This window comes from Poecilia reticulata, linkage group LG12 (assembly GCF_000633615.1).
Source record: "Poecilia reticulata strain Guanapo linkage group LG12, Guppy_female_1.0+MT, whole genome shotgun sequence".
NCBI lineage: Eukaryota > Metazoa > Chordata > Actinopteri > Cyprinodontiformes > Poeciliidae > Poecilia > Poecilia reticulata.
Window position 1 is genome coordinate 22,466,927 of NC_024342.1, and position 13,462 is coordinate 22,480,388.

The 13,462-nt window shown below is 35.4% G+C and overlaps 1 protein-coding gene across 16 annotated transcripts in view; it reads right to left on the bottom strand.

Moving 5' to 3' along the window:
- The window catches only part of grin1a (glutamate receptor, ionotropic, N-methyl D-aspartate 1a), a 51,088-nt gene that overhangs the window by 2,272 nt on the left and 35,354 nt on the right, over positions 1–13,462 (bottom strand). For 7 of the 16 annotated variants that reach the window (XM_017307814.1, XM_008424647.2, XM_008424646.2 and 4 more), the window contains 2 exons: positions 11,416–11,442; positions 8,771–8,881 (listed from right to left, as the gene is read on the bottom strand). The exons of 3 other annotated variants lie outside the window; for them this stretch is intronic. In XM_017307814.1, the coding sequence (XP_017163303.1) occupies positions 8,771–8,881; positions 11,416–11,442 (138 nt within the window). The remainder of the gene's footprint in view (positions 1–8,770; positions 8,882–11,415; positions 11,443–13,462) is intronic. 6 more of the 16 variants (XM_008424652.2, XM_008424650.2, XM_008424649.2 and 3 more) reach the window with 2 other exon arrangements.

The following is a 13,462-nucleotide window of genomic DNA, read 5'->3' on the forward strand; positions in this document are numbered from 1 at the left end:
TTTTTTCCATCTACAATGGACCTGATACACCATCACAGAAAGAAGCCATATTGATTTTTCTTTACAAATAAAACCAGAAAAATGTGGCATGAACCAATATTCCACCCCTTTGACTTTGATACCCCAAAGTACAACAAACTGTCTCTTTTCTACTCCAGTGKTTTTTAGCCGTCGTTGATTTTGCAGTGGTTTCCACTGAACGATCGAAAACCAAATAAAATCGTCCTTTACTCTCATTTTGCTGCTCAGCTGCAGATGTTTGAAACCTAAAACAAAACTTTCTACCACTAGGTGGCACTCATGGCGCATTATGCTTTAATTCACAGTTAGTAATAATTTAGAAAACAATAATAACAACATGACAAAGTAACGCCCCCGGTCACGACACAGCAGAACACCGAACACTTTTCACAATGTGAGGCCACAAACTAAAAACTTTTTCATTCTGTCTTTACAAACCACAGCACATAAGATCAGCCTACTGTCGCCGTTTCCATGGGGACAAAAACGAAAATATTCAACCAAAAAATGTGATTTTTACAGATGCTATCAGTTACGCCACAAATTTCTAATTTTGAAAAAGTGTTTTAAAACAAAACCTCATTTTCCTTCAAAATTGAAATGATGCTTCTTTGTGTTGGTCTCCCTCATAAAGCTCCAATCTTATATATATAATATCACAGAGGGGTGTAAATACTTTTACAAAGCACTGAAACATGATCTCATCATTTTAGCTGCTGGATTTTGCCTGAGAGCGGTTAGACGGGAGGAGACGAGAGGCTGGACAGCAGCAAGTGTAACGCAGCATCTTATCTTTTAAAACACAAATGGGAATTTATTTTCTCCTAAACACGTTTGTTGTTTTTCTCTGGATCGTTGCAGGAAAGGCAAAGTGTCATTTTTGCAGTTTAGGAGGAACCTGAGTGAAGTTTGGCTCCTTTAATCTGACAAAATTGGCGTAAAAGATGTTCCGTTTGTGGCGCCATCATTTCAAAGATATTCATGAAAACGTTTCCAGAGCTCATCATCATCATCAAATGAAATCAACCTACACCTATTTTGTTACATTTGTTTAATGTAGCGCTGGAAGACCTATAAACTCTCATCAATATCTTCAAAGAAAAAGCAGCACAAACAAAAAAATGTTGCAGCACAAACCTGGCCGAGTTGATTGTCATCAATTTTGTTTGATTTGAAGATGATGAGTGGGCTGGTTGACCTTTCATGACTTTTGGAAATGTTTATTAACATCTTGAAAACAATAGCGGCACAAACAAAAAATTGTGCAGCACAAACAAAGCCGACAGTCAACTGGGATTTGTTTGTGCTGCACACAAATAAAACCAAATGTTAGATTTGCATAATGTGGCAGTGGTTGGTCTTTAAATTTTTATTAATATTGTCACAAAAAAAGAAGCACAAACAAAAACTTTGCAGCACAAACATAGTTGAGCTTGTCAAGTTGATTGACACCATTTTTTAGATTTGTAGAAAGTGGGTGGGCTGGTTGACCTTTCATGACCTTTGGAATCACTTATTAATATCTCCAAAACAATACCGGCACAAACTAATCTTTGCAGCACAAACTAATATTTGCAACACAAATGTTTGATACCAGTTTTGTTGGATTTGAAGAAGTTGTTGGTGGCCAAACTTCACTCGGGTTTAGCAGTTTAATTATCGTCAGATTTCAACGTGCCGCTGCGTCAGACTCTGCGTCTCGTCTTTCCTTCGCCGCTCTTATTTTGCGGCATCACAAAGAGCTGAGAGGGGAAACAAGATCCCGTCGTCCAGAGGGTAGAAAAACTGGTTTCTGTTGAATTTTGTCTCGTTTTAGAGCAAAAAAAGTGTCAAAAAACATAGAGAAACATAAAGTCAACTGTAATCCCAATCGTCTCATTGGTTGTTCAGGAAACGTGTTTTTGTTAAACTGGAGCAGTGAGTGAGGGAAGGTGTGCCCGTCTCATCGGTACTTATCCTATTCAAGCTGATTACGTTGCTTAGCTTACCTGCAGCTAACAGAGCCAAAACACTGGAGCGCCTGAGCTTATGATGCTAACATGCTAACAGGAAGAGCAACATCCAGACCGAGTGTTGGGCAGCGCTGTGCAAACAGAGACTTTCTACGGCTGATCGAACATTTTCAGGCTTTTTTTGGGAGAACTTGAATGATTTGAGTTTTTTTTTTTTTTTCTTATGAATTTGGCAGCTTTTTCAATCGAAACGCTGAGAATTATGGATTTTGATTCACTGAAATAGTTTAGGTCCGGAAATATCTGGATAACTGTTTGGTTTTAGTAGGAATATGTGAATTTCTAAAGCATTTTGATGCTTATTTTTTAATAAAAGATTCAGCTATTCTCTTACACTGCAAAAACACAAATATTTACCAACTACATTTTTCTAGTTCCAAACACTTTTGTTCATTTGAAGTAAGAAAACTTAAAAGTAACTTCTCAGCAAAATATATACCAATAATTCCTAATATAAACTAAAAATATTAATTCCACCAGCAGATTTTTTTCCACTTATAATGTGGGAAAAATGTTTTCTTATAAATAAAAATAATCTGCCAGTGAAACTAGAACTTTTCACTGATATTAAGGAATAATTGACTTAAAAGAAGCTCCTGTATCATACCAAAAAAGTTATTTGTAAGTTAGTTTTGTCTCAATTCAAGCTTACTATATTTACACTAGAAATTACACAAAATTACTTGGTACGATTTTGTGTTTTTGCAGTGTCGTCCAAAAACAAAACAATAATTTAACCAAACAGAAAAAAATTCCCCAAATTTAATAACTTTATAAAAAAAGATGTTTGAACCATCAGGAGTAATTAATATTACAGACATTGAACCAAATGAAACAAGTCCTGCTCAAATTAAAATGCTGAAACACAGAAATATAACTTTTTAATCAATATTAAAGATTTATTGGCTTAAAAGTTACCTGTAAACTAGTTTTGTCTAATTTCAAGTGCACTAAAATATTTGCACTAAAAACCAAAAATACTTGGTAACATTTTGTGTTTTTGCAGTGTATGTTATGCCAAGTGTTTACAAAATGGGGATTTTGGGGTTTGTATTTTTTAGAATTTCCTCCAAAAATTGTAGCAGATTTTATTTTTGTTGGCTTTTTGTGACAAAGAACCTCAAAATGTGCATATCAGAGGGCAAAGCTTCAACAAAAATGAAAACGTTTTCATGAAAAAGCAGCCAAAGGCCAAAGAAAACCTGAAATCCGACTGACCAAGCCGACTTTAAACGGTTACAATAACATCTACAGAGTTGACTGACTGAAGACTTTTGCACAGTTCTGATCATTTCCTAACCATCAGGAATCGGTTCTGGATGTTCCTCATCGTCAAACAGCTTACGGCACCGTTTGCTCTCCGTATACCTTTCAGTCCCGAGGGCGTTTTTAACGACGTCAAGTGGACCAGTCAAAGTAAGACATTTTACTGACATCACAAGCACAGGTAAGGCTTAAAAAGCTGCTTACTCCAGAGGACAGTCTACACACTGTTGCTACGGTAACTACAGCTAGGACAGGTAAAGGAGTCGGCATGCTTGCAGAGGAAGAGAGGAGCGGTGTGGCATGTGGGTGAGGGACACTGACACTCAAGTCCATTGATATCCATTAATATCAAAAAGAAGAACATTGATATAAAATTAAAATAATGGTCAAAGACTGGAGATGGTTGGTCTTTAGATTTAAATTTATCCGTATCGTCATTCATTTTCTCATTTTCCCCCCAATCAGGGCTCCAGAGCCAACTTTCAAACCTTAAACAAACCAAATTAACAAAACAAGTAGAAGGAAACTTTGGCAGCAGAAAAACAGATTTTAAAAATAGACTAAATCTATTTTAGCTGTTTTTAAGAACGTAGCTGATGTACGATACATGTGCCTTCATAAATACCCCAAAGTACAAAGTTGGAGCCGAACGTTTCCAGGTTATTGTCTTTTTCTGCGCAGATGTTCAGATAAGTATAAATGTTGAGGTGAAGCAGCGCCAGGTGACCAACGTTTCGTCACTTCAAACTTTTTCTGTTCAATTCCTCAAACTCACAGAAAATCGATTTTCAGCTCAACTGTAACAGAAATGCAGAAAACCTGAAACTCTCACTGCGTCAAGCTAACGCTTTGGGTGAATTGGCCACTCATTCACTATATAGTGCACCACACAGCGAGTCGTCCATCTTGTACACCACGTTAAAATTATTATTATTACTGTAGCTTTTCAGCAGCTAAACAGGCCATAAAACATATACTGGTAAAATCGTTGTTCATTTTATTGGTCCTTATGGATCATAAAGCAAATCAGTCAATCAAACAGGACATAGTGTTAGCATGTCAATGCTAATGTTAGCAAAAACAAGCTGTTTTTATTATTATCTACTATATAATTCTCTAAATATTTATGTTGAACAATAAATTTGCTAATAAGAGAGAGTTTAATTCATGAGTTAAAGTGCAGATTAATTCAGTGCCGTCTGAGCAAACAGGGAGCTAAATTAGCATTAAAATGCTAATATTAGCATGATAATGCCAAACAACTGTAGATACTAAGCTGTGCCCTGAATTTACAACTAAGTGTAAAGCATTTATGTTTAATGAAATAATATCAACGCTAGTGCTAGCAGGCTAAAGTTTAGTTGTAGTTGACTAGAAATGTGTTTTATTGTACAGTAGATGTGTTTTTAGGTACTGTATCCATTATTAAGAAGGGTAAGTGGTACTGGTTTAGCCAACGTTAGCACATTAACGGCAATGTTAGCATGCTAATGTTAATATTAAATTATAATTCTATTTTTAATTCAATATTGAGTACTGTAAATGTTTCACATGTTAAATACAATGTGTAGATGTTATCAAGTGTAATATTGTGCTTTCTAAGTTAATCTAGTGTGCTAGTGTGGTAATGCTAATGCTAGCATGCTAACACAACTTTTAAAGTGTAATTTATTTTATCTCCAAAATATTGCACCAATAAATGTGACGTGGAACAGTAAGTATGCAATATATCACCTTTTTGCCATATGATGCAATAAATGTACAAAATATAAGGTTAGCATTTTGACATTGATGTTAGTGTTGTACCACTAATGTTCAGCTGCATTTTACACCTACTATATAGGGCACTAGAGTTTATATCATGGTGCAGGATGTTATATTTAAAGTTTCCTTATGACAACAGAACATTAGCATGCTAACATTAATGTCATGCAAAGTGTAATGTAGTATTTTTAACCAATCATTTAAAACACAATAAGTCTCAAAGGTTATCCAGCATTATTTGATCTAGTATACAGWGCTTTACTGTTGCACTGTTAATGCACTGAATGGATGTTGTGGACAAACGTTTTGAAGCTCCCACATGTCGGTACGTTCCCACTTGTTGAGCTGCATCTGTAATCAGATAAAGCTCAACATGTGGCTTCAGCTGGCGCGTGTGAAAGTAATTATTCTGGCAATCAGTGGGATGTTTGACCAACATGTGGGGAATCTGGGTCAGTCTGGTGGAATAATCTAGATTCAACACAACCAACAACAGAACAGGCGTTTTATTTTTACTCATGAACAAAAACCCAAAGAAGGAGGAAAATCTGTTCCTCTTCCTGACCTACAACCAACGAGAAAACAATTAGCAGCACTACTGAGTTTAGATCGGTGAAATTTGAAGTTTTAGGAACAATGAGTAACATAACTACATCCTTTGATGATCTGTAATCATTTATGCGTGTAAGATACTCCTGCTGTTCCCTCTCTGACTGCATTTTCAACCTAAAACAAACAAACTACCTTTTAAATACACATCAAATCTACTCTGCAATTAAAATTATAAAACAATTTACCTCAGTTCAGCTTAATTCACAGTGGTTATACACCCAATCTTTGATAATAAAGAGCTACTATGACACTACCCCATTGATTTCCCCACATTTTTAACATATTTGCTCTGCAAGAGCCAATTTATCTATTTATAAAAATACATGACCAGAATTTACCCAATGTGTCAGAAGATATGGGAATAAAGGCGATATAACGGATTAAATATGTACTTTATGGCACAGATAATGTGTTGTAGAAAGGCTGTACATGGCATTTATTAAGAAGTGTAATGTTAGCATGTTGATGCTAATGCTAGCATGCTAAGCCTTAAGTAATAATATACATTAAAGCTCAACAATCCTTCTTTTGATCATAATCGTACCATAGAGGCATTGAGTAACAGATTAATTGGGGGAAAAACATAAAGCAATGTAACCTGAGTTAACCAAAACTAACTTTAGCAAGCTACAGGTCATGTTAGCATGACCTTTACGCTAATTAGCATGTTTATGCTAATGTTACGCTAATGTCTGAGCAATTAATCTAATGCAGAAGCACAACAATCATCTGGAACTGTGAAGTTGTCCTTCTGTTAGCCAGTTCTGGAGCGCTAGCTACAACAATTGACAAAAAGATGCTATGCTAAGGCTGCTAAACGTTAAGTMTAAGTAGCCCTGCTAGCTATGCTACTTTGTGAACAAAATATAGTGATTGAGTGACATTCACATTTCAAACACACCTGCAGTCGTTGAAAATATGCAGAAAAATAATTATGCTTGTCCTGTGATAGAATGAGAGTCTGACAGTTCTCAAAATTTGTTGCATGATTACAAAAGAAGAAGAATTCAAACAGAAAAGAAGACAGTCGTCTTCACCTGAAAATACAACCTGAAAGAGGCATGCACAGTTCAGACCACGAGGAAAATAAAGAAGAACTGTGACAAAGAAAACATGAGAAATCAAAAGATTATCAATAAAAATCCATGAGTGTAATCCTGAAAATAGACATGTTGTTAAGTCAGTCAACACGCTGGGTTTCTTCTTAGGCCTGGCCATCACTACTGCCTTGATCATGAGTTTGGAAAGAAAAAAAACAACAAAAACAACAAAAACCAAAGTTACAGAACACCAGCGCATGCTCGACAAAACATAATCAAAACCCAAACTGAGGAAAGTGCAGGGTTGGTTGCAAAGGAACTGTGGAAACACACAGGATCAAGCAGTCAAAATGACCCCACARTCATATGAACAGACAGGATCACACACTGCAGCGCCACCACCAGGAAAACCACTGCCATAACCCACACCGAGACCAGGTTAGGAGGGAACAGCAGCTCAACACAAAACACGGCTTGCTGGCTTTTGTCGCCCCCGTCCTCTTGAAGACCCCAAAAATCCCTAGAGACCCTGGATTATCGGGAGGCTTTWAGGAGACGCTTTATTTTGAAGGGGTGTGCACAAAACAGACGTAAACATGAACGAGTCTTCATGAGTGTTTATGACTGTTGWCGTTAAGTGTCATTCGGTAAATAATGACACYGTAAATTAAAAGTTGTCATTGTTTAAGTTGTCTTTGTTATGACAACTTRACATTAACCAAGAAATTATAATCYGTCATAAATATGTTATGACAAGTATTGATTCTCAAACTTTCTAATGTTATGTAGCTTTATGGTTAATATTACATGGCTCTGTCATTTGTTGTTACTCTTTTTGAACTAATTTGCAAAGTTCATAAGTGTTATAACATATTTATTACACATTATGATGTCTTGGTTAATATTAAGTTGTCATAACAAAGACATTTATTGTTGACAACCAAACATTAACAAAGATATAATCTATCATAAATGTCATAACAAGTGTTGACTATCAAATTTAAGAAGTTATGCAGCTTTATGTGTTAATATTACATTACTGTCATTACTGGTCTTTTTTAATTAATATGGAAAGTTCATGAGTGTTATAACATATGTATTACAGATTATGTCTTGATTAATGTCCATTTATCATAATAAAGACAACAATGTATTTGTTATGACAACCAGACATAAAGCAAGAAATTATAATCTGTTATATGTTATAACAAGTACTGATAATCAAACTTTAAAAGGTTATGTAACTGTGTGAATATTACATTACTCTGTCATTTATTGTTAGCCTTTTTGAATTAATATACAAAGTTCATATATGTTATAACATTTATTACAGATTATGATGTCTCAGTTAATGTAAAGTTGATAACAAAAACATTTATCGTTTTGGATATCAAGTTGTCAAAAGACATTCTTCGTCTTGGTTATTGTCAAGTTGTCATAAATATGTTATAACAAGTATCAAACTTTAAAAAGCTCTATAGCTTTGTGGCTTAACTTTCATCTAATTAATCTACGATATTTCAGCAAGGTGTCCACAAAGCACTTATGAACTTTGCCTATTTATTCAACTTGACTTTGTAAATAAATTTTATTTTGTTAATGTCAAGTCGTCGTAACAAAGACTTTTTAAACCAAGTCAACTTTTCATTAAGTGTCATTATTTACYGTCTGACATTAACGACAGCAGTCAAACACTCTTCAAGTCTCCTTCATGTTTACGACAGTCTGTCTCACACACAGCCCTTCAAAATAAAGCGTCTCCGTTTTCTCCTCCCAGCTGCTAACCTCGGCCGCCCTGACCTAGGATCCTTCGCTGGTTGACGCTAACGGAGCGGTAAACCCTACATGGTGATGGCTGATCGATGGCAAAAGGGACAGACACTTGGCAGAAGCTGCGCAGAGTCGCGTGGAAATGAGTGGGCTGGACATGGGACTCGTTCGGATGTGGGGGGATGTATGCAGAGAGGACAGAGAAGGAGAGAAGGAGGTGAAACCAGAGACAGAGGAGGAGGAGAGAAACGTGGAGTGGAGGTCGTTGGTCCTTCGTCTCCTTACCGTGTCTTTGGAGGACCTACGTCTCTTGATGCTGGAAGCCAGGGTGGTACTGATGGACCTAAAAGAGGCTTTCTTTTTGGGGTCGGGCTCTGCTCTACCACTTTTCCTATCCTAAAATGAATATATGTAGAAACATTATTCGTGCGCTACGGCCGGGGCGACGACTGTGCCGCTCAGTCTCACCCAGTCGCTCTACACCCAGCACCCGACAGCCCACCTTAGTGTCTACGGTTTTTAGAAAGGATCTTGTAGGACAAACACTAGAGCATTTAAAAAAGTAAAAAACAAAAAGAAGTGAAAGGAGGGAGAAAGAAAGGAAGGGATCAAGCTTGTTATTAGATGTGTGTCTGCTCTAGGTCTTACTGCACAGGATGGTGGAGTAGTCCTCCAAAATGTGCTCAAACATCCTCGGAAATGCACTGGGATGAGTGATGACTAGAAAAGATGTCAGTGATTGTGATATTTATATTTACTTAAACCATCTAGATGAATGGCTGCTGCCTGAAAACACCCAACTGATCGAAGCCTTGAGATGGATTGGCGGAAAACGCTCAACATGACCTATTGAGGTACGATGGATGTGAAAAGTTTGCACTGCTGGGTTTTTGTGACGTAAAAAAATTATCAAGATATTTCTGATGCAACTAATACTTGATTGCCTTTAATGGGTATCAATGAGATACATCTTGAATTGGCAGCATCGCTTCAAATCTGTCAGACTGACTCCTGTTGGAAAACTTAGTTTAACTCGCATCTAAATTTGATCTGAATCCAGTTTTGTTTGGACGAGTTATTCTTCCTCAGATCATTGTCCTTTAAACTTTTCCAAATTAACAAACACTCATGGACCCCCTAATTTGAAATAACACAACATCTTAATATTTACAATTAAAGTTAAAATATTAACTCATTGTTTTTGTTCCTCCAAACGAAAGGTGGCGCTGTTTTGTAAATGTGACAATAAAACCATGAACTCGGGCCGTTCTGAATTATTTACAGATTCTATAAATATGGATTTGAAGGTWTCCAATGGGAATCAACAAAGTTCTTTACTACAAGTTTGAGCTATTTGTAATTAAGAAGCATAAAAAGAAAATAGATTTGAGTTGTTTGGCAAAAACAAACATTTTCTTCCAGCCAGTCGGCAGTAAACCATTAAGGCATTTATTTTAGGTGTTATGATGCAGTTAGTCAGCGCGGGGYGCAGCGCCGCGTCACTGGCTTATCGCTTTCATATTTTATAAACATGTTTGTTTAAAAATGTGAGAAAACAACAATTTCCTGTTTATCAAATCAGTATTTAACACAGTTGATACAAAATAATGTTAAAATTAGTTATTTTTTAATTCAGGATTTTATGAGCATATTTAACCAGTCAGGTCATGGAAAGACGGTCGGCACTTTTCAGACAAGAACATTAAAGTTTTTAAGAAAATGGCTGCTCATCAGTTGGTCAATAAGATCAATCAATTTTATTTTAACTCATTAATTGATATTTATCCTAATTTCAGAGGAACATTTCCAGACTCAACATCGTCTCATTTCTTTACATCACAAAAACAAATCATCTTCAGAGGTTTGTGCAAACTTTGCATATTCAGTGCAATACGACATTAAATGACAGCATATTGGGGCCATCGTGGAGAAAAACTAGTAAACTTCTGCCAAAAAACTCAGAAATTTTCTAGAAATAAAACAAGGAAATTTCTGAGTTAGAAAAGTCGAAAATTTGCTAGAAATTTTGAGATTAACTCAGAAATTTTCTAGAAAAAAGAAAAAAACCATTTTGAGATTGACAACTCAAAAGTTTTCCAGAAAAAAACCTTAGAAATTTTCAAATTAATCTCAGAAAATTTCTAGGAAAAATTTATTTTTGAGTTTAACAAGTCAAATGTTTAACAAACATTTGCTAGAAAAAAACTCAGAATTTTTTTTTTGATTTATCTCAGAAATGTTCTAGAAAGAAACATGGACGTTTCTGAGTTTGAAAAGTCAAAAATGCTTCACTTTTTAAAACTCTGAAAACAACCATGCTTTTTTCAAAATAATTTATGAAAAAGATTTCAAAATTTCTGAGTTTTTTTTCTAGCACACTTTCAAGATTTGAAACTCGAAACTTTCCAATTTTTTTAAAGAGTATTTCAGCTAAGAAATGTCTGAGTTATTTTTTTCTGACAAATKTTAAACTTTTGAAACTCCTAAATGTCCAAATTCTKTGTGTAAAATTTCTGAGATTAATCTCAAAATTTCTGATCTTTTTATAGAAAATTTTAAACTTTTGAAACTCCAAAATKTTCAATTTTTTTCTAGATTTCTGAGTCAAATGTAAAGATTTCAGAGTTTTTTGGCAGGAATGTACTCCTGTCTCTTTTTCTACACATGATGCCCCTAATGCACCGTCACAGCATTACGATCGAAGCTTAGCGAATGGTTTCATTTACTTTTCAAAACAAAAGTGGAAAAGTTATTTAAGAAATAACTTCTCAGTATCTTTGCAGCCGTTTTGGCACCTCCCTCCCTCCATATATCCCTCCCTCCATCCCTCTCACCCTCTGAGCCCCACAGCTACTCTCACAGTGACTGCATGGTTTGTGTGCAGAAATGAACAAAACCAAATAAATAAACTCATATTAATGAATTCTTACATCCTGAGTCTCTACAGAGGAAGAGGGCTGCATAGGGGGGAGAAAAGAAAAATAAAATAAATTTCCATCCACCTGATTATTACTTTATACAAGATCCTTAAGCAAAAGCCAAGGGAACTAAAAAAAACTGATAAAAAATAAATAAAAATGTGGCGAATATYTATTTAAAAACTGCTAGCAAAGCAAACATYCACATCCAAAGCCAGGCAGGTATAAAAAAAGTGAGAAGCTACAGTTTTGGATGCATATCGAAGGGAAAACAATAGCGACAAAAGTCAGTAACTGAAGCCCATTTAAAGTCATTATACCGTAAAGCGGTATAATGGAAATTCACCCCACACACAAGGGAATGTGATGCAGCATGATGGGTGGAATGGGTCCCTAATGCAGCAGCAAACCCACGATCCTGACCAAATTAAACCCGACATGGAGCAGTTTGAATAACCAACTGTATGATGAGATTTTATCCTAAAAATAAACAAAAATAAACAAAAAAAGAGGCGCTCTAAGATGGACGTTGTCAAAGAAAATGTGGTGGGTAGTTTGGGGCTGGGCAGTGTGGTGTGAATTTCAACATGCCTTCATGGATRGAGGGGCGTCATAAGGGAGGAAAACATAGAGTAATAATAATAATTAAACATTAAACAGAGAGCAGGAAGATCGATGGCKGCCAGCACTGGGCCTGCAGAGCATCGTCTYTCATCAGGTCACATGACTCGGCTGTTTCAGCTTCAGGAGATGGCCGCTTCACATTCAGTACGGAAAGCAAAAAAGAACAAAATCTGTTTGTTTTTCCTGTTGAAAGATGAGACCTCATGTTGGTAAATATTAATGCAGAGAGGAGACGCTTTATTAGAAGGAGGAGCACAAGGCTGACACAACGACGCCTTAAATATGGAGGAGTATTTATAAATGTTTACCGTCGGTCAGTAAATAGACATTTTTAAGAAAAAGTTACATTAAAAGTTCAATTATAAGACCACAAAGGCATCAGCTTTGCATTACTCAGTCAATGAAATCACAATTTTTCAAGCAAAGTTGCATTTAGTGTCAGTTWAAAGTGTCAACTCTACAACACTTCATACATAATAATAATTATAAAGACAAGTTGCATTAAAATTTTCATTAAAAGTCCATTAAAAGTGTCAACTTTGTAATATTCTGCATATAATGTTACTTTTACAGCAAAGTTGCATTAAAACTTGAATTAAAAGTGTCAATTTTCAGTCAATAAGATCACAATTTTCTGAGCAAAGCTGCAGTAAAAGTTAGATTAAAAGTGTCAAMTTTATAATAATCTGTATATAATTATATTTTAGAGCAAAGTCACATTGCATTGAAAGTGTTACTTTGCCTTATTTGGTAAATTACGACACTTTTAAAAGCAAAGTGGCATTCAAATTTGCATTAAAAGTCCATTAAAAGTGTGAACTTTACAATACTTGGTAAATAATGACAGTTTAAAAGCAAAGTTTAATTAAAACTTCCACTGAATGTCCTTCAAAGTGTCATATTTGCATTAATCAGTAAATTAGATCACAATTCTTTATGTAAAGTTGCATTAGAAGTCTACTAAAAACYGTCAACTTTACATTATTCATTAAATAATGATATTTTTAGAGCAAAGTTGCATTGAAAGTCTTAACTTTGCATTATTTAATAATTATGACACTTTCAAAGCAAAGTTGCATTAATACATGCATTTAGYTTTGCTTTAAAAGTGTCATTATTTGCCAAATAATGCAATTGAAGTGCATTAAAATAAATTAAAAGTGTTAACTTTGCATTATTMTGACACTATTAAAGCAAAGTTGAATTAAAACTTGCATTAGAAGCGTCACCTTTGCATCATTCAGTAAATAAGATCACAGTTTTCTGAGCAAAGTTGAATAAAAACTAGMATAGAAAGTGTCATTATTTACCGAATGACGCTCCATCTGTAAACATTTATGAAAACTCCTCCATGTTTCTGACGGCGTCGTGTCGGTTTTATGCACAACCCTTCAAATAAAATGTTACCGAGTTCATCTTGCTTCAGAAGATAAAA